Below are 27,692 nucleotides of genomic sequence, written 5' to 3'. Positions count from 1 at the left end.
TCAACTCTGCCCATGTATCTGGAACAAAAACAAGATGGCGATGCACACCCCTACCCGCAGGGAAAGGAGCGCAATTAGTCAAATTTACTTCTCAAAGCACATCCTGATACATCCAAGCTTTGGATTCATAGGCAAGCCATATGATATATGTGAAAACCCAAAGTACAGGCAGCAAATCAACTGTATTTGTAGTTTCTGCACCTACAACCTACTCCACGATGAGTGTATCCAGAAGTCAAAAACGTCGAAGATAATGTCCGGGCATTTATCTGCTTCTTGTGATACCCAGGAAATCTCGAAGCATGAGAAGGCTCCATGGCCACAATAACGGCCGGAAATTCCACATGCAACATATTGAAAAAACAGGGGGCAAACTAAACCGGCTTTAAAAGGCGGTAAGAAAATAACTAACAGGGTCACAAGGTAAAGAGGGGTATGTGGGTGGCTCCACATAACTTGTGACCAAGCACAGATGCCAATAGTCCTTTGCGTACACTTTTTTTTTTTTTTTTTTTTTTTTTTTTTTTTTTATAACTTTACCGGTTTCCGGCTGGCGCTAAGTATTTATCCTAATATCAAGACCGAAGGTTTGTTTCGTATATGAACAAATAAAATTTAGACCCAAGGCCAAGCACTGGACCTATGATGGCATTTAGCAGTGAAAAGGAAATTGAGAGTAAAAGGTTCTATAGGTGTAACAAGAGGAAAATCTTGCAGCTGAACAATGAAACAACTGTTAGGAGTGTGTGGAAAGTAAGATGGAAAAAAAATATGAACAAAGGTACAGTACAAGGAATGAAAGAGGGTGCAGCTAGGGGATGAAGGGACACTGCAAATGTGCCTTGTGCAAGTAACTCAAATTTTTAAAGCATAGGAGTCTATTTCCATTAGAACAGTGAACATTTTCATTTACCTTTGGCTTTGAAAGTTGAGCAATAATTGCCAACGCTGAGATTTGAAATTTTTTATGTTCTGAGCTTCATCGAGAATGAAGTACTTCCATTTCTTCCGTCTGAAACTCTGGTGGTCCTGTATTACTAACTTATACGATGTTATACATATATGGAATGCATTGGGTTTTGTCCAACCTGAAAATAATTTCCAATGTTATACATATATAGAATACATCGGGTTTTGTCCAACCTGAACATAATTTCAAAATCAATTTTATTTTTTTATATACAAGACTACTGTGAAATACAGTCACTGGAGAAAAAAAAAAAAACACCTTCAAGTGTAACCACATTTGATGATGAAATATGTCTTCATATTTTTATTGTTAATTCTATCAGGCGGAAACCGAGTTTCCTCATTCTGTTAGACATTTGGCATCAACAAGGGTCTGGGAATGGCAGGAGTCTTCTCAGTTAGACAGACATGGTTAGATAAGCAGTCAGAGGAGTTGTGTCAATGTATGTGCGAGCAAACTACTTCATGATTTGCGTATGCTATGCTTAACGCTGCTGCATGCTGCATGACTAAACATGCCTAAAAAATTAATATCAGACAAAGACGACAGAGACCGTGACATGGAGATGGGGTAAATCTAAGACAAGCCACTGCTTCTGAAAGTTTTCCTTGTATCTTCCTCTTTGGCACGATGAAATTCTTGCCGAAACAAAGATAAACAAACGTTAAAGCAAGAGAATGTCGGAGGTAAAACTCAAACATGTACTCTCTTTTTACAAAGACAATGTTCAGCCTTAAACGGTGATTGGACATATTAAACGTCAACTAAAATTATCTGTTGGGTGCCGAATTGACGTATAAAACGTCGATGAAAAAAAGATTTTTAAAAAATTCGCGAAAAAATAGTTATAGGCCTACTTGGCAAAAACTTTTGTATCACGCACCTTGAGGGATGCTGGAAGTTCACGGATCAAGCTGTTGTTTTGTTTACAATCATTACCCAGGCGCGCAAGCGCGAATTTCTTTCTTCTCGCACTAAAAAGCATCAGCGATACATCTCAGAAATTATTTTGTCACCGACATAATTTTTTCACCATTTTATATTAGCCGTTACAACGTTTTATATATGAAAATGTGCGCAATTTCATATAGAATAATACAACAATAAACAAGCCATGGTTGTAGCTTTTATCAGTTTTGAAATATTTTCATATAAATAACGATAAGTAGAAAAACTTTCAACCTTTGGTCAACATTGACTCGACCGAAATGGTAGAAAAACGCAATTGTAAGCTAAAACTCTTATATTCTAGTAATTTTCAATCATTTACTTTTATTTTACAACAAATTGGAACTCTCTAGCATAATATTTGGATTTATGGTGAATTTATGAAAAAAACTATTTCCTTACGTCCGCACGGTAACTCTTCCGAAAAAATCAGAATTTTTTTCGTCTGATTGTCGTAATGTTTGCACAGTTTTGCATTAACCGTTACATAAAGCTTTATATAATAAAATGTGTGCAATTTCATGTAGAATACAACGAAAAACAACCCATGGCTGTAGCTTTTATCAGTTTTGAAATATTTTCATATAAATAATGATAAGGGCCAAATTATCAACCTTTGGTCAACTTTGACTTGACTGAAATGGTCGAAAAACGCAATTGTAAGCTAAAACTCTTATATTCTAGTAATATTCAATCATTTACCTTTATTTTACAACAAATTGGAAGTCTCTAGCACAATATTTTGATTTATGGTGAATTTTTGAAAACAACTTTTTCCTTACGTCCGCGAGGTAACTTCCGAAAAAATCAGAAATTTTTTCGTCCGAAGTCGTAATATTTGCACTGTTTTATATTAGCCGTTAAGTAAAGTTTTATATATGGAAATGTGCACAATTTCATGTAGAATGCAACAAAAAAGAACTCATGGTTGTAGCTTTTATGAGTTTTGAAATATTTTCATATAAATAATGATAAGTGACAAAATTTCAACCTTCAGTCAACTTTGACTCGACCGAAATGGTAGAAAACCGCAATTATATGCTAAAACTCTTACATTCTAGTAATATTCAATCATTTACCTTCGTTTTGCAACAAATTGGAAGTCTCTAGCACAATATTTCGATTTATGGTGAAATTTTGAAAAAAAAAGTTTTCCCTACGTCCGCGCGGTAACTGCCGAAAAAATCAAATTTTTTTTTTGTCCGATAGTTGTAATGTTTGCACAGATTTATATTAGACGTTACATAAGTTTTATATATGAAAATGTGCGCAATTTCATGTAGAATACAACAATAAAACAACTCATGGTTGTAACTTTTATCAGTTTTGAAATATTTTCATATAAATAACGATAAGTGTCAAAATTTCAACATTCGGTCAACTTTGACTCGACTGAAATAATTTACCTTTATTTTGCAACAAATCTGAAGTCTCTAGCACAATATTTCTTTTTATAGTGAATTTATGAAAAAAACTTTTTCCTTACGTCCGCGCGGTAACTCTTCCGAAAAAATCAGAAATTTTTTCGTCCGAAAGTCATAATGTTTGCACCGTTTTATATCAGCCGTTAAGTAAAGTTTTATACGTATATGAAAATGTGCGCAATTTCATGTAGAATACAACAAAAAACCACACATGTAGCTTTTATCAGTTTTGAAATATTTTCATATAAATAACAATAAGTGCCAAATTTCAACCTTCAGTCAACTTTGACGCGACCGAAATGGTAAAAAAATGATATTGTTATGATACAATAAAGTTTCATACATACTTACCTGGCAGATATATACATAGCTGGGACGACGGAGTCTTAGCTATGTATATATCTGACAGGTAAGTTGATTGTATGAAACCCAATTTTAAGCTAAAACTATTACATATTAGTAATATTCAATCATTTAATTTTATTTTGCAACAATTGGAAAACTCTGGCACAATATTTTGATTTGTGGTGAATTTGTGAAAAAAACTTTTTCCTTACGTCCGAGCGGTAACTCTTCTAAAAAAAATCAGAAATTCTTTCAACCGATTGTCGTAATGTTTGCACCTTTTTATATTAGCCGTTACATAAAGTTTTATATATGAAAATGTGCGCAATTTTATGTAGAATACAACAAAAAACAACCCATGGTTGTAGCTTTTATCAGTTTTGAAATATTTTCATATAAATAACGATAAGTAGAAAAAATTTGACCTTCGGTCAACTTTAACTCAACCGAAATGGTCGAAAACTGCAATTGTAAGCCACAACACTTACAGCCTAGTAATATTCAATCAATTACCTTCGTTTAGCAACAAACGGGAAGTCTCTTGCACAATATTTTGATTTCTGGTGAATTTTTGAAAACCACTTTTTTTTTTTTTTTTTTTTTTTACGTCAGCGCGTTATGAATTCATGCATCATACTGTGATAATATTTTCTCTGTGTTGCTTTGATCATTTTACAATTTGTTATATACCAAAATCATCACAATTTAATGAACAATACAACGGAAAAATAATTAACTCATTAGCTTTAACCGTTTTGCTCACAGCATGATTTGTGTACAATTATATATGAAAGTTTTGTTTCGTGCTGTCATATATTCCAATATTTATATATGATAATGACATTTTCTTTCATTTCTGATAGTTGCATACTAAACTTCAAAAAAAAAAAAAAAAAAAAAAAAACTTAATTTGAAAATTAAGCGTACTGTGATTTTTTTTAAAAACTTTTTTTCCGCTTCGGTGCTCACTCGCGAACGCCGCCGGCATACGGGAGACACTTTCGGAAATACCGGCTCGGCGATTAAGGGTTAGTAAATCATGATTATTATGAATTTCATAATCCTTTGTAGGTATTAATAAACCAAAACTAAGTTATTTATCATAAATGAAGATCCCTTTGCTCAAAGATTGTAGCCTGGGTACAGTGTGATGTTTTGCTGGTCTTTTCCTCATTGGCATGATGAAATTCTGGCCGAAACAAAGATAAACAAACGTAAAAGCAAGCGAATGTCAAGAGGGGAAACTCGAACATGTACACATGAGATTTGTGCTCGCACTGAATCGTGGTTGGTAGCTGACTTCCCTTCTGCAACTCATGGAATCTCTACAGATGCTATTGCTCACAATTTCTTTGACAATAATTATTAAAATTTACGATAACAGAAGAAATATTGCATTTTCTTGTATGGATCAAGGTTTTTGGCTTATTGAGTTACGTTTACTAGCTACCATACAACTACGAAAGTAAGAGGAATTTTGACGAAATATTTCATATAAGTATTCTACATTGCCATATGAAGCTCCAAGAATGTCTTCATGACAGCATTTTTCGCCCTATATATAAGGGTTCCGGCTGCCCCCCTTAAAAGTCTTGGCTGTTTCCAACAATCCTTTCGATAAAGTTTTCTGTCTTATTAGTGTTTTTGGTCTTCCAGAGCCTTTCATACATTGCAGTGCTGTTTCCAAGTCAGCCTTGTTGGAAGGCTGGCACCACATGGAAACTATTTGTTATGGTTGTCAAAGACTTCCTACTTATCTATTATGTACCAATCTTTAGTGTTTGTCTTCGTCACGATTGATAAGATTTCTTAGGCATGTTTAATCATTAAGCACACTGGAGGGCAAAATAGCATACTCAAATTCAGAGAATGGGGTAGGAGCCAATAAAAAAACATAAGTGCCAAAACTGCTTCTCCAACATTTTCTATCTAAATAAGAAGAACCCTGAAAGTCTTAGACCCACAGCGATGCAGATGTTCAATAAAAAGAGAAAACTACAGCTAGAAATTAAAAAAAAAAAAAAAAATTTTCATCATTAAATAGGAATGGGTTTTTTGCAGTTACTGTAAGATAACAATTTATTGCACTGTCAAAATTAAATAAAACCAAAGAAATGGGATTATGCTAAACACAAATATATTGTATTGCACCTTAGCAAGAACAGCAGCCAAAGAAATACTGAAATTAGAATAACTTGACACTTACCCTGCCTCTTCATCTTTCTTTCCTTCTGAGTACCATAGTAAGTTAAAATCTTGAAAGCCGGACACCATTTCTTAAATTCCATTTCCCAATTCAACATAACGGAGGTTGGCACTACTATAAGATGTGGTCCCCAATTCCGCTTTTCACAAGCTAAGTGTGCAAGTAGTGCGATTGTCTGGATGGTCTTTCCTAGACCCATTTCATCAGCAAGGATACCTAATAGAAACATTAAAGAATTTAAATTTCATATGATACAAGTACAGCACGCGAAAACTATCACAAATAAACAAAATTAACTCAACAATCATTAAAAGAAATTAAATCAATAAAAGCTCTGGAAACATAAGATTTCAGTTCATTGGTCAGGTTATACTAATTTTTATAAATACCTATATTTGAAAGTGAGAAATATATTTACCATTAAGCCTTTTGTCATACATGGTTGTCAACCAATCTAAGCCAACATGCTGATACTCTCTCAACATGTGTTTGAGCAGGAATGGGATAGGAGTTGTTACAGAAGTGGAGGAAAGAGTAAAGCCTTTGGGCTGCAATGCTTCTGCTGCTGCTGTTGCATCTTGGAGTTCTTTGTCTGCCTTTTCCCGGTCTCCTTTTGGCTCTTCCAAGTCTTCCTCCATTAAAGTTTCAAGACCAAGACCTAAATCTTCCTCCTCTTCATCACTTGGCACCTCTTCTTCTTCCTCTTCATCATCACTATCCCCATCCTCTTTTTCATCATCTCCAGACACCCCTTCATCCTCACTCTCCTCTTCTTCCTCACCACTTTCATCTTCCGACTCATCTTTTTCCATTGGCTCAGCATTTGCAGCCAACTCCGCATACTTCTTCCTTAATTCTTCAACGGACATTTCATTCTCAGCCTAAGTGTATACAAAATATCAAACAATAAATATGGGTTGACTCTCCTCCATGAAATAACAATGATGCTCACTCATTACACAATAACAGTAATCTTAAAAATGAACACCTGCAAAACTAACCTGAAGCTCATCCAATTCCTTTTGATGGTCTGTTTCTCCTTCTTTGGCTTCTTCTTCTTCAATGGTGTTTTCATCATCTTCACCCGACTCATCAGCTTTGAAATCCTCATCAGCATTCTCAGATTCTGCTTTCCTCTTCTTTCCTTTCCTTTCAGTCTTTTCCGGTTCCTTGTCTTCCTTGTCTTCAACAGGGACTATTTCCTCCTCAGCTTCATGGGTTATTTCTTCCGAAATTTGTTCAGGGGAATTGCTGCAGGACTGTTGAATCTCTTGGAAATAACCCTCAGGGAGATCCTTCAGAAGGTCTTCTATGGTTTGTTCAGATTCTTTTTGCAAGAGCTGTAACTCTGATTCTTGTTCTTCTGGGTTATCCTCTTCTTTAGCTATGGTGGCCTCATCATCGTCAGATGACTCTTCTGGTTGGAATTCCTCTGCAAATATCAATGAATGTGTTGGTGATATTGAAACTACAGAAACTATGATCTAAAAATATATACAAGTATCAATTTCACTTACAGCCAATTACATTTTTTTAAGGCTGTCTAAAAATAAGTTTTAGTTGTTACCAAACTCATCAGAAGAGCCTACCAAAAATATAAATTACAAATTTTTAATAAATTTGTATTTTTCATAACTAACAAACCTGAGGTGTTAACATTAGGAAATAGTACTAACACCAGCTGGAAATCCAGGAGAAAAAAAAAAAATGTGATTCAGGGACCAATGGCATCTGTACCTGGTCATGGGGTATTGGTAGCTCCCACAATGCCCTGGGCATCCCATGACCTATCAGTTACTCTTCCAACCCAGTTTAGACTGGAGGGGTGGTTCCAGGTGGGCCTTTATATGTTAAGACCTCAGGTTTGTTAGTCATGAAAAATACAAATTGATTAAAAATTTGTCATCTGTTCATATACGAAACAAACCTTCTGCCTTAACATTAAGATAGACTTACTTATCGGTGGGAGGCAAGTCTCTTCAACTGACTGGGAGTTTGCCACCTTTCATCTATTTCTGAATAAGCACATTCTAAGACAATGGACTACAACCTCAGAACCAAAGATATATGAGAATCTATTGGTTTTCCTCTCTGGGTGTTTTATATAATACCACAACTTATTGCATTTATGGAAGATGGAGAGCTATCTGTTCTCGTAAGAAACTGAAATCCCGGTATGTGGACTTATTATCAACCCACTCTCTCCCTGCTACCGAGAGGGGTCTGTTGCTACTGAAAAGCGTCCTATGATAATGATTACCTTAACAGCATGGCTGTCTCATTCAGCTCCGTTCCAGCTTATGATGGTATTCTCCCTCTTACTGCCTGTAGGTAAAGAAGTAGATAGAAAATGTAGGAAAGAAGAGAGACCAGTCATCTCATTTATACCTTCCTCTTAGACTAGACACTAACTGACCGGCCAGGGGTACTGGATGAGCTATACTAATTTTTGAGCAGCCACCACTGGACCCAAGGAAAAAAAAGTGTCCAAGGATCTATGGGCAACATCTTTTAAATAAAAGGAAGTGAAAGTGCCAAACACCAGCTTTCAAAATTCTCTCCACAGACATATTTTTCTTGAATGCCAAAGAAACGCTCAGGTCCCTGTTGTCATGAGCACTACTTTTCTCAAAGTTATATGACACTCCAGCTTCTGTCAAATATGCATTCCTGATTGTTTCTCTAAACCAAACCAATATTGTATTCTTAGACACTTCTTTCTTGGCTCATCCTGTACTCACAAAAAGCCTTTGGCATCCCTGTCTGAGATGTTGAGTTCTTTTTAAGTAAGCTCATAATACTATGACAGGTCACAACATTTCTTCAGGTCATCATCCACAAATTCTCCCAAAGAAAGTATCGAAAAGAAGGCATATCTGTCATCTACTACTGGTGGGTTTTGAGTTTTGACTACGAATTCTGGAATATATTCGAAGACCATAGACTTCCAACCTCTGGAATGCTTCACCACATATGACAGACCATATAGCTCCCCTACCCTTTTGGTTGAGCCCAGAGCCAACAAGAAGACAAGACTGCTTTCAGGGTCAAGTTTCTATCTGTGGACTGTTGCAATGGTTCATAAGGTGATTCGGGGAACAGGAGTGCTCAAAACTCAAAAACATAGAAGAGGAAATGTCCACACCTTTCATTCGCAGAACTGAAGCTAGTTCAGCCCCGTACCACTTTATGGCAGATACAGACAGATGTTTTTCTGTTCTGAAATATATCAGAAAATCCGCTAACTGTTGAATTGTGGTTCTGAGTGGAGAAAGACTCCCTCTACAATACCAATCACAGTAAACAGACCATTTTCCTTGGTACACAGCTGTTGATGACCTGATATATCTTGCCATCTGTGATGATGCCTTCTGGGAAAAGCCCCTCGCTCGCTGGAGGTACTTGACAGTCTCCACTCGTGAAGTGATAAGGACTGCACCAACTGGTGGTACCTCTCCACGCGTGGTTGACACAGTAGGTTGTTCCAGAGAGGTAGTTCTCTCAGAACATGTATAGAAGTTTCAACAGGCCCAGGAACCATTCTGCCTACGGCCACAATGGGGCTACCAGTCATCTTGAGATTCTGAGACTGCATCACCTTAATCAGAACCTGACGGATCAGGCAAAACGTATCATATAAATGCTTCTGCTGCAGTCTACAATAACTCCCCAAACTCACTGAGTTCTGTAATACATGTAGGTACTATTTATATAGCATGTTTATACATATGCATTAAGCTACAAAAAGTGCTTTAATATCTAATTTGCTCTACCTCAGAATTAATGTATTTTCATATATGTTAACTGAAAGGGAATTTTTTAGTTGATAAGAAATTCGTCAGCTCATGGGCTTAAACCACAGAATCAGGAATTCAGGACATACGGTAATGGTCTGAGATACGACAGGATTGGGCACTTATATGATTGACAGTTTTGAATGACAACCCAATATTTTTTTTTTCTTAAAACAAAAATTTGGTTCCCAGCAAGTACTATATAGTAGATGCCTGAATCACTGTTTATGTGAGAGGCTGTCACTAATTGTCCTTGAATTGAAAAGTTTGATGAAGCCAAGGACCATGCTTCTTTTGAAAGTCAAAGGGGTTATCATTAGTAGGTGATCTAAAAGGGTCAGTGAAGAACCCTTTGTATTGGAATAGTCTGATTAGGATACTAAAAAGCAAATGTGGGAGTGAAAAATTGAGAAACTTCACAAAGCCATGAAATTAGTAGAGCTGGAATTTATAAAAGACTGGACTGTGGTGCCTCCCCCACCCCAACCCCAACACACACACATTGATGGTGAAGAGAGATCTGATGGTATCTTGTGCTACTCTCTTTGAATCTACTAAAGTCAGGGATGTTGAACCAACCACCTGAAAACTGCCGAAACAAACACTGACCAGACACAATTTAGAGTTTTGGAGAGTTTCATCATCAACTGGAAAACCAGCATCACTAAAATGGCTATGAAGTTTTTACCCTATTGCATGATTTTTTAGATTAATAGTCCCCAGGGAGAAGGGCAAATAGAATGACCAAACTTTGGTTGTTCTCAAGAGAAAAAAGGCAGTGCAAACATTCAGTTATTCCAGGGGTAAAATAATATACTACAGGCAGTCCCTGGGTTAAGACGGTTTCGGCTTACGACGTTCCGAGGTTAAAGCACTTTTCAATTATATTCATCAGAAATTATTTCCAGGGTTATGATATGATGCCTACAACGCTCATCTGGCAGAAGAAATATGACACCAAAAATGCAAAATAATCAATATTTGAAAGTTTCTTTGATGAAAAATGCAATAAGAATGCAGTTTACAGAGTTTTCAATGCACATAAAGCATTAAAAGTAAGGTTTTCTTAGGATTTTTTTATGATGTTCCGGCTTACGACGATTTTTGGGTTACAACGCGTCTCAAGAATGGAACCCCCGTCGTAACCCGGGGACTGCCTGTATATCTTTCCAAGCTATTCAGCAATGGGACCAACAGCTTTACGTGACTTCTGAACCATGTCGAGAGTGAATTTCTATCACCAGAAATACACCTCTCTCACCCCTCAGTGGAACACCTGAGAATCGAACTCGCAGCCAAGGAGGCACTAGCTATTGAATTTAGCTGAGCTGAACTTCATTTGCAGGTTTGTGCAAGTTATAAAAACAATGGTTTGTCTGGTAAAGAGCTAAACATTACAGATGAACAGATAAACCACCTTCATATTCTGCGAGAGCTGTTATCAAGAACCCTTCAGGGAAAACCTTGGAGCTGGCATGCTTGAATATGCAGGTGGTTGACTCTGAAATTAATCTAGTACTTCACAGTCTAATAGCAGCACTTCCACTGCCTAACCAGGACTGATGAGTCCATAACTCATTAAGTTCCTATAATACTCTGTTTGGAAAAGATAATTTTTCTTGCCAGGTTAGAGGTGACCAATGCCAACTGATCAAAAGATCAGTGTGTTTTGGTGTTGTAGCCTAACTAAAGTACATGGCTTCCCTTGAGGGCATGGTTGGTATTGAGGCACCATTGTCTCCAAAAATGACTGAGAATGTAAAGGGCCACCACAACTATGTTAATCAACCATTCATTAGATTGTTTCCAAAGTTTTCTATACTCTGTACAAACAAGTCATGGATGTTGGTCATCAACCAAGCTCGGACCCACCTTGAGAGCAGAGTTTCGCTTCTCTCTCCTTCTCCAAGCAGGTTTTTTATCGTAAGCTACGCTTCATTTTCTTTTTTATCCCAAAAGTTCCGTGGACATCAATGTTTTTAGACAAGCCTTCCTTGTTTGCCATGTTGACCTCCCTTGGGACAGATGCTTTTGCAGTAGATAAGAGTAACTCTGTATTGGCATCGCTTGCATTATGTGTGATAGGCTGGTCCATCTCCTAAGAGAGAATTGCCCCTTCAGAGACAGGACCCCTTACTTGGGTTTAGTGTTTTAATTTCGTTTTTATAAGATAATTTGGAAACGTGTATTGACATTTATGTTGTTATGTATATTTCCACACATGTCTGGGAACTTTGTAATGTTTTAGTCTTTCAGAATGTGTTTTGGGATGTTTGGGACGAATTTTAAAGGCGGACAATTGCGATCTTCCCTCCTACTTGCAGGGCCAGTTGTGATTGTTGTCTCGTCTCTTTCCATCATTTTAGTAAGATTGGGGCGTGGGCAGTACATTCTCTTCCGTCTTTCCCTCCATCCTCACATAAAATTATTTTAGTCTCTCTCAGGTTACAATCTTCCTGAGCGAGAGAGGATTTTTGTTTATTTACAGATGAAGTTGTCAGCCCCGTTTCTCATCTGAAATCTGGCAGTGGCGGCGGTTTCCCAGAACTTGGGAGCCGTTAGTCCATCACCTCTCATCAAAACGTCCTATGACATCACCACCGTCTTCAATGATCTCTCAAATTAATCTGTCAGTCCATTACCTCTCATCACTAGGTGCTATGATCACCACCCAGTGATGTCAGTCCATTACCAACACCATACACTCTTGTTCCTTCTTCTTAGGTGGTCAACTGATTTCATGAATGAGGCACTGAACTAGTATACTTAAGGTTGTTAAAGTACCATCAATCACCCAGTGTTTTACCACATACCCAGCTGACTGTTGCACCCAGCCTTTCAGTCAAGACAATATCAACATGCAATTTATGCTCTTATGTTGAATATACAAATAAGGCCAATGGCCAAGGACTGGGACCTGTGAGATCATTCAGAACTGAAATGGAAATACAGTAAAAAGTTTGAAAGGTGTAACACGAGGGAATACCTCGCAGTTGCACAATGAATCAAGTATTAGGATAGGGTGGAAACTAAGATGAAGACAGAGAATATGAAAGGAGGTACAGCAAAAGGAATAAAAGTGGTTGCAGTTAGGGCTGAAGGCACATGGCAAAGAACCTTGAATAATGCCTCAAGTGCACCGCATGAGGTCCACTGATGGCACTAACCCCCTATGGGGAAATTTATATGTTTACAAGCATATACAACAGCATCCACCAGATTCTTGTTATCAACAAAGCACTTTATAATAAGTTTTCCACAACAAAAGACCTCTCAAACTTTGCTGAAAAGATAAACAGCAACCTCAGCACACTCATACAGCACTTATACTTCAGCAGATAGTAAATCTTGACACTCTTCTGATCTTTCTAGCCTGCCCGAACACTGGACATCTCTCTTCACTAGCATTCTGATGGATGAGCGCCATACCGCCTTAAGATCCATATCCCACAAGGTTGGTAAATGACACATCCAAAATGACAAATTTTTTGCGACAATTTGTATATTTCATAGCTACAAACCTGAGGTCTTAACAATAGGATCATTATCTAGCACCTAACTGGATCCGGACACATTTGTATCTTACCTAAGATACAAATGTGCCCGATTAAGGGTAACGATGAGTTACATGATCTGTTGGGCAGCCACCACAGGGCCCAAGAATAATTGTCCATAGATCTGTGGGCAACATCCATAAGATAGAAAAATGTGAACGTTGACTGGAGTAACCAAGTACCAGCAGTCCAACTCTATGAACAGCCAAATTTTTCTTGAATGCCAGAGAGGAACCAATACCCCTGACGTCATGTGCTCTAGACTGCACAGACTCGGCGGCGATATCATCAAAAGTCTGATGGCTTCACATCTCCAAAAAGAAATTGTATTCTTGGAAACCTCTTTCTTAGAATGCCCGTGCTAACAAAAAGCCTACGACATCCTGGCCTGAGATTTTGTGTCCTCTTAAGACAGCAACACAGAGCCCTGACAGGACACAACAAGAGCTCTTAAGAATCACCGCCCACAGTCATCCAGAGATGGAATGGAAAAGGAGACGAACCTGTCATCCTGCACTGTGGGATTCTGGGTCCTACCCATGAAATTTGGGACAAATTCGAAGGACACTGACCCCCAACCCTGGTGTGTTTCACATCATAGCTCAGGACATGAAGCTCCCCCACTCTCTTCAAAGAAGCCAAGGCCAAGAGGAAAACCGTCTTGAGTGTAAAGTTCCTGTCTGAAGAACGATGTAAAGGTTCATAAGGAGCTTTAGTGAAACTTCTCAGAACCAAGGAACCATTCCATGTTGGAGGCTTAAGCTTCCTCAGAGAACATGACTGCCCAAACCCTTTAAACAACAAGGAAAGTTCCTAAGATGAAGAGATGTCAACACCTCTAAGACGTAACACTAATAGCGGAAACGGACAAGCCTTTCTCATCCCGAGGAAGAATAAAAAGTCTGCTATGCATTGAATAGAGGTATCGAGTGGAGAAAAACCCCATTTACACCAATCACAGTAGATTGCCCATTTACCTTGTAAACAGCAGAGGCAGATTTCCTGAGATTGCTGGACATATGTACTGGTGTTTTCTGAGAAAAGCCTCTCACTCAGAGGAGATACTTGATAGTCTCCAACCGTGAAGAGACAAGGATTCTACTGACTGGTGGAACCTTTCTGAGATACTTGATAGTCTCCAACCGTGAAGAGACAAGGATTCTACTGACTGGTGGAACCTTTCTATGTGCAGCTGACAAAGAAGATGCCGCCACAGGGGAATCTCCCTCAGCACCTCCGACAACGACGACAGCAGATCTGGAAACCATTCCGCAACGGTACAGAGGAGCTAATAATGTCATCCTGAGATTTTGCGAGCTCATCATCCTGTTCAGTACTTGCCGGATCAAACAAAATTGAGGGAAGGCTTACACCTCCAGGTTGTCCCAGGGATGTTGGAATGCATCCTCTGCTAATGCCAGAGGATCCAGAACCACCTAACAGAAAACCTCCAGTTTCTTGTTGAACCGGTTTGCAAAGAGGTCCAGCATAGATCTCCCCAACCCTAGCAAAGCCTGTCCACCACAACCTGATGAAGGAACCATTCTGTGCCTAGGACTTGATACCGACGACCGAGTTTGTCTGCGACCACATTCCTTTTGCCTGGGATATACTTGGCTGAGAACTCCACTGAATTGTTGACCGCCCACTGGTGACTCTTGACTGTCAAAGAGTAAAGTTGACATGAAACCAGTCCCCCCCCCTGCTTATTCACACAAGCGACCACCATGGTGTTGTCCGACATGAGAACTACAGAATGTCCCTCTACCTTCTCCCGATATTCCTTCAGACCAAAAAAGGCTGCCTTTAACTCCAACACATTGATATGCTGCCGTTTGTCCTCCAAACTCCAAATGCCTGAAGTAATGAGCGCCCCAACCTGTGAGGGAGGCATCTGAAAACAGAAGGAAGTCTGGCATCAGAGAACGGAGAGGAACACCTTCCAAGAGATTCTGATTGTTCAACCACCAACGAAGATCTTCTCTCACTTCCTCACTTCTAGGGACAGAGGAACCCTTATCAGGGGTGAGTCCCACGCCAGAGACCAGAAGTCCCTCAGTCTCCATTGCAGAGACCGAAGATGAAGTCGCCCACGAGGGACCAGCTTCTCCAGAGAAGATAAAATTCCCAGAAGAACCTGCCACTGATGAGCCGACTGATCCGGCTGCAACAGGAAGTCGCGTGCCAATACTCGCAACTTCTCCAACCTCTGATCCGATGGAAAAACCCTTAACGCTGCTGTATCAATGACCATGCCTAGACAAAGAATTCTCTGACTGGGTACGAGATTCAACTTCTCTAGGTTCACCAAAATACCGAGTTCCAGACAAAACCGAGGCAGGCGATCTCTGTCCTGCAGTAGCTTCTCTCTGGAACTCGCTAAGACCAACCAGTCATCGAGGTACCTGAGCAGACGGAACCCTTGAGCATGAGCCCAATCGAGACGAGAGAGAAGACTCGTGAAGATCTGAGAGGACGTAGTCAATCCGAAGCACAGGACTTTGAAATGAACACCTGTCTTCGAGAGAGAAGCAAAGGAACTTCCTGAATGATGGATGAACTGGGATTTGGAAGTATGCATCCCTTAGATCTATCAACAGCATGAAGTAGTTTTCCCTCACTGCTGCGGGGTCTCCATCTTCAACCTCGTCTTCCTGACAAAATTATTTAAAGTGGATAGGTCGATCACAGGCCTTCAACCCCGACGCCTTTGGCACCAAGATGTGACTGTAAAACCCTGGAGATGGATGCACCACTTCTATCACACCCTTGTTCAGCATTTTCTGCACTTTCTCCCGGAGAGCTAAGAACTTCGGAGAATCGGGGGAATACACTAGCCTGAGCAGAGGTCTGTCTGAGAGCGGGGGGAAGAAGCCAAATGGTAGTAGATACCCCCACCCGAAGAACGTCTACTACTCACCTCTCCGCCAGGCACTCTCCCACCCGTGGCAAAGGAGAGGTGCCCAACCTATCAACAATACCCCTTATTTCTACCCCTGGAGCTCCTTCTTGGCCTGTAAGAGCTGGGCTGAAAGGGACACTGGTCATCTAACTTTGTCAGAGACAACAAATGAGAAGCCCCAGGCTAAGCCAACCTTTTAGACGGCTTACTAAGCGACGATCTCTGCATTTGATGCTGAACAGGAGGAGGAGGAGGAGGAGGAGACTCCGACTTGGAGACAGCCTGGTGAACCAACCTGTCCTTTGTGTTAGCTCGCTGCCGGTCAATCGCGTCCTCCAGCTCAGTCCGAGGAAATAGGAACGGAGATGGGGAGTGCCAACCAGGACTCAGGGTCAACCGATCTCGCCATCTTGGACATTGCGGCGTCTCTTCTGATCAGCACAATATTAACCTACAAATTGACATATAAGATGAGCAAGATAAGAAAACGCCTTGCCCCAGACTGTAACAAACTGGCAAGAGAAGATGCATTCACCAAACCTTCTGCAGACCTGTCAGATGCAATCATGGCGATGGCTGTCGACCACAAGTCTAACCACAACACCGTCTGGAACATGGAGGCTGGTGTAGACTCCATCGCCAAAGTATCCTGCAGTGACAAGGACTGCACCACTGACATCACCTGCTCTAAAGTCAACCCTGGCTTGAGACGTATGACGTCTGGGTTAAGATGTCGAGGCAACAAGGACAGACAAAGTTCGCAACGTAATACTTCCTATGCCTTGTGAAGGGTGGAGGAAGCAACTACAAAGAATCCCTTGACCGAAGAGATCCATTCAAGTCTGACACAGAGGTGTTTACCTTCTGCAAGACCGACTGGACATGCTTGATAAAGAGAGCTAGAAAGATGACTTAGGATCTTGCGTAGCCCCCAGCAAGGCTTCCAAGCAAGTAGGAGTGAAAGACGACCGAGCCCATGTTCTACTCTCCAGGTTGTTGAACCCATAAATGAGATCAACCACCTCAGTAAAAGAAAACAAAACCTCCTGTGTGTCTCCTTCCTACTCTGGCAATGGAGACTAGCGACGAGAAGATGATGCAGGCTTATTCAACAAACCTTCCTTGTGCAACCTAACTGCAGACCCAGCAGCCAAAGAACCTGGGATGCCAGCCAACACAGACACCAAAGACCTGTTCGGACTGGAGCCGCACACCAACTCTAGCGACAAACCAATCACAACACTTGGAACACTACCACGAACACTTGCAATAGATGACTCACGTACGCATCTGTGCAGAGCAGACACATGTATGTGCGATGGAGAAGCATCTTACTCTTGATGCAGAACAAGAATTCTTTGTAGTCGCACCACGAACAGAATCGTCGGGAGGGGAAGCCAAACGCCCCAGCTGAACCACTTCCACATGCTCATGTCCCGATGAAGAGGACAACGCAGCAACCGCAGATTGCACAGGAATGGATCCTTCCCATTAACACAACAAGGAGCAGCAGACAAAACACTAGCACTCTCAGGAACATGAATGTGCCACACTTGACTCGTTGACGATGGAGGGGAGGAAGACACCACTCCTTCCTGACACACCCTCTTGGCAGGAAAGGGGGGAGACAGCACAGCACGTTTGCTCACAGCCTTCTAAGCAGAGAAGGCAGCAAACCTATCCTCCAAAACAGAGTCCAATCTCTTAAGAACCGCCTGACATAAAGCCTCGGATGGATCTGCAAGAGGATGCAGACAACACAGATGGAAGAGAATATGTCCTGGATGGCAGTGATGATGTCACGGGAACAAACGATGACGACACAGAGGAGCAAGGCAATGCAGCCGTCCCAACAGATGACACCGATGTAGCAGGGAGTGACGTCACTGAAGAAATAGGGAGTCATTTCACTGAAGAAACAGGGAGTGACGGCAACTAAGGAACTGGGAGTGACGTCACCAACGACACTGGGAGAGAAGTCATGGACTCCCCCTGACGTAAGCTAGCGGCAGGCCTCACTGACGGAGTGATATGATGATACCCAGGCAGCGCATTACAAAATGACTGACCTCTGGCACCAACGTAGAGAAGGCCAGGGAGAGGAGGTAGAGCTGGGGAGGCCTGAGGGGGGGGGAAAGCTTCCATGAAATGCATCAACAAACCCTCCAAGGAGGGTGAACCCCGTAGACCAAGTGACACCCAGGGACGCCTCTGATTCTGAAAGAGAAGAAACTAATGAAATAGCCACCTCCCTCCCAAGAAGCAAATTAACCCCCCAGGGGAGAGGAGGCAACTTACACATTAAATCAGCCTGAGGCCCTCCCAATACTTCCAACGATGAATCGATGGAAGAAAAGGAAGGAGACAGGCACACAAACTCAAGCATCATGGGTGTGACTGAGGAAGAAGACGAAGCATCTGGGCGAGGAGCTGAAAACCCTTCCCATGAAAGAAGTCAAAACTCTACGATGCTCCCTCTTACTATAAAATAACTTCTACAATGGTTTAGGCCACGCATGACATTCTGGACAGGGATTCGTTATAGTACAGAAATTAGAACGACACCTACTGCATGTAGAATGAGGGTCTGTAGCCACAGAAGCCAGGAAACGAGAACACGGAAACCTTGAATCCCAGGGCACATATGTTGGCAAGGCTGAGAAGGGCACAGAGGAAGCCATAACACAAACACACACACAGGCGAGCAAAAGAGCGAACACGGGCAAAACAACTGGGTTGGACGGAGAGTGAGCAACCGCGTCACTCACCCAGTCGGTTAAGAAAAAGACTGAACATGGTTGAGTGGGGTGCGTGGCCTTTGACCAGCTTTCACCCGATATACACATGCGTTGCCACATCTCACAGATTCCGTTTTAAATTCTCTAATTGTTAACCGGATCCAGCTAGGCACTAGAAAATTATCCTACTGTTAAGACCAAAGGTTTGTATGAACAAAAATACTCCATGTAATAATCCTTGAAGGGCTCTATCCTTGGAATGGAGCTTCAGGTTGTCAGTCTCCATCCTCATGATCATCTCGTTAAGCATAATCAAATCTTCAAGGGTAGCTCAATTGCTGTTCACTCTAAATTTACACATCAAATGCAATACCAAGCCAAGTATGTTAGGCAATCTAATTGATCCACCTAATCTAGGATCTACAGTGGACACCCCCTTATTCGCGGATTTCTATCTGGACCTTTTCTACCCATAATTTGCGGGAAATTCGCCTATTTTTATGTTATTTTCATGACTAAATACATTTTTATGATGCAAAAATGATTTACTAATTTTAAAATATTAATACTGATCAATCCTGTATTAGTAAGTTTAATAAGATTAAATGATATCACATAATAACAATAATAATAATCTCTCTCTTTCTTACAGAGATGTATGTTTTCTGTATGATAAATAAATGATTTAGTAATTTTCAAATAATATAAATGTAAAGAGCAATCAATTCATTAAAAAAAAAATATTTTAGTGAATTAGTAAGATTTTAGTTTATAAATTTAAAAATCATGTAAGATGAAGGAAATCCCAGTCTTCAAGCATCTTTCTTAAATCATGTAAGAATGAAGGAAATCCCAGTCTTCAAGCATCTTTCTTTCGAACTCCAGATACCAAACTGAGGGCCAACAGCTGTCAATTATATCACGTAATGTGACTGGAAGGGAGGGAGTGCGTCTCTCTCTCTCTCTCTCTCTCTCTCTCTCTCTCTCTCTCTCTCTCTCTCTCTCTCTCTCTCTCTCTCTCTCTCCTGAGATTTAAAATTTTTATAGTACATGTATGTATATGTTCATCAATATTTTCAAATGATAATAATAATGATAATAACTGTAATTACAAAAATCACATGTGCTAGTATTTTACAGAAATACTACAATAATCTTTCCATTTCACGCACTTTAAAAAAGGATCTCTCTCTCTCTCTCTCTCTCTCTCTCTCACAGAGATATGTTTTTTGTATAAATACATGATTTACTAATTTTCAAATATTAATGTAAACAGCAATAATATCAATCTTTCAAATATGGATAACTCTCTCTCTCTCTTCTGGAGATGAGAGAATTTCTATGGTACATGTTTCTTTATTAATACTTTCACATAATAATAATAATAATAATAATAATAATAATAATAATAATATAACTAATTTCAAAATTCATATGCGATAGTATTTTCAAAGAAATACAATAATCTATCCATTTCACTCTTTTAAATACGGATAACTCTCTCTCTCTCTCTTGCCACAAGAGATACGCATGTCATAGTGGTAACTCTCGCCCACTGTTTGGCATGGAAGTTTATGTATACAGTATATCTTCAAGGGCATCTCTCTCTCTCTCTCTCTCTCTCTCTCTCTTCTCTTCTCCATCCCTTCTCTCTCTCCTCTCTCTCTCTCTCTCTCTCTCTCTCTCTCTCTCTCTCTCTCTCTCTCTCTCTCTCTCTCTCTCTCGTATGTTTACTTGTTTTGTAATATAAATAAATAAATGATTTACCTCACAACTAATTTTCAAATATTCACAAGATTAATAAAAAAATAGCGATTCCCAGTCTTTTTATCCATTTGGAGGAAGGAGGGCTGGGGAGTAAATGACACTTTGATATACGTATTGGCGGAGGTGAAGGAGTCGGAGTCTAGAAGTTATTCTTCCTCCCTCTCTCTACATTATTTTGTCTCAGGAATAATTCATAGTTTCACTCTTGATGATCAGACATATGATGTTGCCATTCAATGGTCTCTCTCTCTCTCTCTCTCTCTCTCTCTCTCTCTCTCTCTCTCTCTCTCTCTCTCTCTCTCTATCTTATTGACTGTAGGTATAAATTTTTAATGGTAAAATGTTTAAGATGACTTTGAAATTATATTAATAATATAACCTCAAAGATTAATACAGTAATAGGGTAGTCATTTTAGGTATATTTGAAGTAGGATGTTATTTAAGGTATACATTTGGTATCTGAACTTTCAAGATAGGCAGTTATAAGCATTATAAGTGGTGGTTCTAACTATTCACGGGGGTGTCTGGTACACATCTCCCGCAAATACAGGGGGAACACTGTATTTATTTTTTGTCAGGCTCAGACAATTCTCCTGACTTTACTCTATTAAGTCTATTTAACATGATTGGACTCAGAGATGGAGTGTACTACATGGTTAATGCCTACACAAATGCTGACAGCATCCCAACTGAAGGTTTGGATCTCCTGATCATGGGTCATATATCTGAAATGGTCATGGTTGAAGACATAGCTTTTTCATGCCTTCCACTGTAACATAAGATCAGTTAGCTCAGTGACAGCTGGTCTCAAACTGGACACAGGTTATAAAATGAAGTCTCAAAGAAGATCCGGACATACCTACACAATCAGAGAAATCCATGATGTTTCTAGACTAAGATTCATGCCAGAACAACTGTGACAACTTTGCAAAACAAGCAGAGAATTCTCTTGAAATAGAAAACCCACAAAACATCACCATTCAACGGAAAAGGAACCATCACTGGCAGTTATCTTCTTGTCATGATTTTGAGGATCAAGTCTTCCAAATCTGACAACTGCAGGAGGCATAATTGCCACCAATAACTTGACTGCTGTTCCCTTCCATGTCATAGGAATTAGGACATAGCATGGTGGATTAGGATGTCTTCGATGTTGGAATCCCTCTTCTCCATACTTGCCTAAACTTCGGTTGACTACTGCAGGGGACGAAACATTGGGAAGAGGTGAAAAACCCTCCCAAGAAGGAAGAGTCGAAACCCTCCGATGTTCTCTCTTACCATGTGACGACTTCCACTGCTCTTTAGGCCGTGCCCGGCATTCCGAGCAAGGATTCGTTATAGTACAAAAATTAGAATGACACCTACTGCACGTGATGAGAGGGTCGGTCGCTGCCGAAGCCAAAAATCTGGAACTCGGGGCACATACGTTGACAAGGCCGAGAAGGAGCAGAAGCAGCCATAATATCTGCCAAACACACACTCAACACAAGCGAAATGGGCAATGAACTGGGAAAAGGCCAAGAGAGATTTGTGGTCCTCGACCACTCCTCATCCAAGCTACGCATGTGTTGCCAGATATCACAAGATTCCTTGCTTTCATCTGCTTTTTAACCGGATCCAGCTGGGTGCTAGAAATTATCCTATTGTTAAGACCGAAGGTTTGTTCGTGTATGAACAACTTCACTCTTTGAAAGAAATGACAAATTTTTTTATCTTTGTATTTTTCATAACTAACAAACCTGAGGTCTTAAAATTATGATAAATCTTCTAGTGCCAGCTGGAAAACGGGTTAAATTAATTTTAAAAATTGTGTACGCAAGCTACTATTGGCACCTGTATTTGATCAAAAGGTCTGTGGGATGTCCCACAATGCCTTTGGCATCTCGTGATCCCATCAGTTACATCAATTCATTCCACTAGTTGAGGCTACTTTTGAGCAAAATTGTGAAAAAAGGTAGACACTGAGGGCAAATTTCACTCGTACGTTAACAGAATAGCATAAGGAGAAAGCCAACACCTTTCAACAGAATACCAACAAACTGTAGAACTAGACCCGACATTGCAGACAAGATACGTGTCAATCAAGTAATAATCAGTCACAAATCAGTAAATTTGGTCTGTAAAGAACCTGACGCTCTCTAATTAAGCCAAAAAGGCTACCAAAAATGAGAATAGTACTTCACCAACTGTAAGCAAATACGACCAAATGAGAAGCAAAAGAATTCCGAAAATACTGATGCTAATAACTGCTGTACAGCCATCAGCTGGCAGAAACAAATTGAAGCTCTGTGCTGAGCTGGTTCCTATCTTACCCAAAAAGTGGGCAGGGTTAGTCACCTAGCCAAAACAAAAAGTAGCGCTACTACGAACTTTAAAAATCTAGCTCCTGACAAGTTGAAACTAATAGCAATGTAATAACTTGGTAAGTTGCTTATATAAAATAAGTACATTCCCAAAATAAGTACTTTCTGCTAAAAATGGTATACAGTCCAGTGGACCCACAACTGTTCACAGTTCAGGATTTGTGGATTCACACACTCGTGAATTTTTTGGTGGCATAACTCCAAATTCATTGTGTACTGTATTCTTCGTCAAGGCATACAGTACAAAGGAAAAGTAATACCTAAAATTTAATAGTTTTATCATGAAAAAGCATGTTATGAGAGAAATATTCACTAATTACTGTATTTTCATGTAATATTCATGCCTAAATGCATATTTTGTGGTAAAACTATTAAAACACTCAGGTATAAACATTTTTAGTTTTTTTTTTCTTATAACTATCAAAATAGGCAGTTCTAAGCAATTTTAGAGGGGTTTAAAGTATTTGCGGATTTTAGCAATTTGCGGTGTGTGGTATCTTTCCCCCGTGAATATAGGGGTGTCCAGTGTACTTTGCAAGTCTACAAATGCAGTCACGTTGAAAGAAGGCAGTAAGGATTGAATACTGTGTGAAAGAAAATGTGCGTGCTTGAATATAGGGTATCTTGATTAGATTTTGCCTTGGTAAGAGTAACAGTTGTAGGAGTGGTCACATGTAGCAATATGACATATATATTTAAATGTAATATTGTAAGATGACTTTGAAATGATATTAAAGTGTTGTAGGATGATAGTTTCAGGTATATTTGGTGTTTAAACTAGTATTAAAATAAGCAGTTATAAGCATTTAAAGAGGGTCTCAAATATTTGCAAAATTTTAGCTGTTCATGGTCAGTTGTGGTCCCTAACCGCAAGCCCCCTAATATTGGGGGTCTACTGTATTACTAGTTTCCTATCAACATTTTATCTAACATTCGAGTTACTGAGTTAGGTACAATAGTACTACTTAACCCTTAAACGCCTATTGGACTTATTATACGCTGACTAAAATTGTCTGTCGGGTGCTAATCGGACGTACGGTACGTCGACTACAGAAAGTTTTTCAAGAAATTTGTGGGAAAATAGTTATAGGACTAGTTTGCAAAATTTTTTTAATCGCGCTTTGAGGGATGCCGGGAGTTCACGTATCAAGCTGTTGTTTTGTTTACAATCGTTACCCAGGCGCGCATGCTCGAATTTCTTTCTTCTCGCACTAAAAAGCATCAGCGACATCTCAGATATTCTCACGTCACTTTCATAATTTTTGCACCATTTTATATTAGCCGTTACATGGAGTTTTATGTATGAAAATGTCCACAATTTCATGTAGAATACAACAAAAAACAACCCATGGTTGTAGCTTTTACCAGTTTTTAAATATTTTCATATAAATCACAATAAGTGCCAAAATTTCAACCTTTGGTCAACTTTGACTCGACCGAAATGGTCGAAAAATGCAATTGCAAGCTAAAACTCTTACATTCTAGTAATATTCAATCATTTACCTTCATTTTGCAACAAATTGGAAGTCTCTAGCACAATATTTTGATTTATGGTGAATTTTTGAAAAACACCTTTTCCTTACGTCTGCGTGCGGTAACTCTGCCGAAAATCTCAGAAATCTTTTAGTCAGTTTGTCGTAATGTTTGCACCGTTTTATATTAGCCGTTACATAAAGTTTTACATATGAAAATGTGCACAATTTCATGTAGAATACAACAAAAAATAACTCACGGTTGTAGCTTTAATCAGTTTTGAAATATTTTTATTTAAATCACGATAAATAGAAAAAATTCGACCTTCGGTCAACTTTAACTCGACCGAAATGGTCGAAAAATGCTGCAATTTTAAGTTAAAACACTCACAGTCTAGTAATATTCAATCAATTGCCTTCATTTTGCAACAAATGGGAAGTCTCTAGCACAATAATCCGATTTATGGTGAATTTTTTAAAAACACTTGTTTTTTACATTAGCTCGTTACAAATTCATGCATCATTTTGTGATAATATTTTCTGTTTGCTTTGATCGTTTTACAATTTGTTATATACCAAAATCATTGCAATTTAGTGTACAACGAAAAAAAATTAACTCATTAGCTTTAACTGCTGTGCTCACAGCGCGATTAATTATGTATATATGAATTTTTTTTTTGCGTTGTCATATATTCCAATATTTATATATGATATTGTTTTCATTTCTGATGGTTGCATACTAAACTTCAGCCAATGACAAAAAAAAAAGGACCCAAAAATGAACTCTTAATCTTAAAAATTAAGCATGCTGTGATTTTTTGAAAAAAACTTTGGTAAATAGCGGCTCGGCGTTTAAGGGTTAAGTACATAAAGCCAATTCTCAAAGATTCTTAAAATGCTCCTCTGAATTGAAATAAATCACTTTTAAATCTTGCTTGAATATAAAGGAAATAAAACTTTAAAAAGTAGCAGCATCACAATCAGTTGTTTTTAAGACTAAGTTTAATAATGAAATAAAGTAAAACCAAAAAAGACATACCATCAGACATTCTTGCATCTTGCGATGGAGTGGTGCAAGTTGAAACAGCAGCGGAGTCTAGTACCGCCGGTTTGTTCATGCTCTCTGCTAGCATTGAGGAGTATTTTTCTGTCTGATCAACAATGAAACTGAGTTGCTGGTCTAACGCTTTCTTTTTCTTTTCATCCAACTTAGTTGTTATCTTGAAATGAATAAACTTTTCTGTATTGCTCCAAAATGTTCGTACTTCTTTTGCAATAAAAGCAGCAATTTTCCTAGTCCTCATTTCTTTCTCTTTTTCTTCTTTCTGTGCCTGTAATGCCTTATCCATAAAATATTTCTGTACCATGCGTGCACACTTCTTTGCCGCAGCTTTTTTCCACTTACGTTCCTGAGCAAAATCAGCACTAAGCCAAACCATTTCCTCTAACAAATAATCCCAGTGAGCCTTTGGTCTAGGAGGCTCATGAACTTTGGGCAATCTTTTTTCTGACCACAAACCCTCCTTTCGCAAGGCAGCAATGCGTTGCACAACATAAGCTTCCTGCCTAGCTTTCTCCACCATTTGGTCCTGCTGTGCTGCCATTGTTGTATTTTCACTAGTAGATAATGTTTTCTGTCGACTTCCAACACCAGTTAGACCTTTACCTGGCTTAACAGGTGATGTGGATGTCTTTGCAAGGTTGCCCATGTTTGCTTTACTAGGAGAAGGCTGTGCACCCGGAGTATTTTCTGTTTTTACCGGCACCCCAGTGATAAGCTGGAATGGACTTGGAGTGGTAAATTTGGCTTCAAGAGACTCATCTCCTTCTAGTTTGTGTTGACGAATATAGTTCAAAAATTCCCGTGGAGGACGCCTGCACCAACTTTGGTAATCCATGAGATTACCAATGTTTTCTAAAAAAAATTTCTCTACTAAATGACTATTGTACTTTTCTTTCACACTTTCTAGTTTATTAGTCTTCCATTCAATAATTACTTTTCTTAACTCTAAAGAGTCTGTTGGTTTGTCCTCTATTTTGATACGTTTGGCAGGAGGTTCCGAGGAAAGTGAGAGTGGTCTTCGAGGGGAGGAGGATGGAGTAGAGTTAGGAGTTACTTCCGCAGCTACTGTTGTAGCCTGTATTGGGGGAACTGGAGATGAATGGGGAGTGTATGTGTGAATGTTGCTGTTATCAGCCAACTTGACAAGCTCCCCATCACCAGAGCCCATGATGTTTCCCTTCAACGGACTAGGTTGTGGCTGCGCCAACTGTGACTCCATGCCTCCTCCCGCGACACTGCTATTACTACTGCTGGTGGGGACCGGGCCCTGCAAGTTTTAAAAACAGAAAAAATTAAATACAACCAAAGATTAATATCAATTATATAGAAAAAAAATTATAAAAAACAATCAGTATTGCACAGGTAATTATATAAGATTGTTTAAACTAAAAAATCTTAGATACATGTATTCAATAGATAGTATCTACTGCAGTGAACAATGAAAAAGAAACTTTTTTCCATTTCTACAGCAAATTGGAAAAAATTAACATTATGTGTAAAAAAAAAAAAAAAAAAGTATGGGGAAAATGAATGAAAATTCCTCACAAGACAAATGAAAAAGGCCAAAACCACTTTCAGTAATTTAAGTGAAAATTTCCATGCACAACTACCAAAAATTAACTTATGGACCTCGGTTCTGGTAACAAAAGAAAGTACAGAGCTTATGAAATACTTCTGAATGATGGGCAAGTAATGTCCCCATTGGTTATGAAATTCAATTACGTATAAATATAAGAGAAAAACTTTACAAGGAATAAGTATATGTCACAATATATACCTTTAATGATAGAGCAGGCAAGGCACCAAAAATTATCCATCACCAAATCTGACCTTTTGCAGTGTATATTCTAAAGCTGTTGGAAAAAAATCACACGGCTAAAAATCAATAGCCCACAAAAAATAATACACAGTACATAGCATTAGAACACCATGCGTCAAAGGGAAAAAATGACCAAGCCCTAAGACAACCTCTAAATTATAACTAACTTTAATAAGAATATTAAAGAAAACTAACCCCAGCAGACTGTGGATTGTCGATCACATTGTGCGTCGATGTTGAGGTTTCATTTTGTGAACTTCTGTCACGTGCACTCATTACACACACTTACACGCATCTGTAAAAATCAAAAAGCAACTTTACCTCTTA

The 27,692-nt window shown here is 39.2% G+C and overlaps 1 protein-coding gene across 1 annotated transcript in view; it reads right to left on the bottom strand.

Annotated features, from left to right (window-relative positions):
* LOC135203116 (helicase domino-like) overlaps positions 1-27,692 on the bottom strand; it is a 209,546-nt gene that overhangs the window by 165,395 nt on the left and 16,459 nt on the right. The window contains exons 2-7 of the mRNA XM_064232755.1: positions 27,561-27,660; positions 25,523-26,813; positions 6,895-7,325; positions 6,312-6,774; positions 5,894-6,109; positions 914-1,088 (exon numbers count right to left, since the gene is read on the bottom strand). Of these exons, the coding sequence (XP_064088825.1) occupies positions 914-1,088; positions 5,894-6,109; positions 6,312-6,774; positions 6,895-7,325; positions 25,523-26,813; positions 27,561-27,641 (2,657 nt within the window). The 5' untranslated portion in view covers positions 27,642-27,660. The remainder of the gene's footprint in view (positions 1-913; positions 1,089-5,893; positions 6,110-6,311; positions 6,775-6,894; positions 7,326-25,522; positions 26,814-27,560; positions 27,661-27,692) is intronic.

This window comes from Macrobrachium nipponense, chromosome 24, assembly GCF_015104395.2.
Source record: "Macrobrachium nipponense isolate FS-2020 chromosome 24, ASM1510439v2, whole genome shotgun sequence".
In the NCBI taxonomy this organism is placed as follows: Eukaryota; Metazoa; Arthropoda; class Malacostraca; order Decapoda; family Palaemonidae; genus Macrobrachium; species Macrobrachium nipponense.
This window is presented reverse-complemented; position numbering and strand designations above follow the sequence as displayed.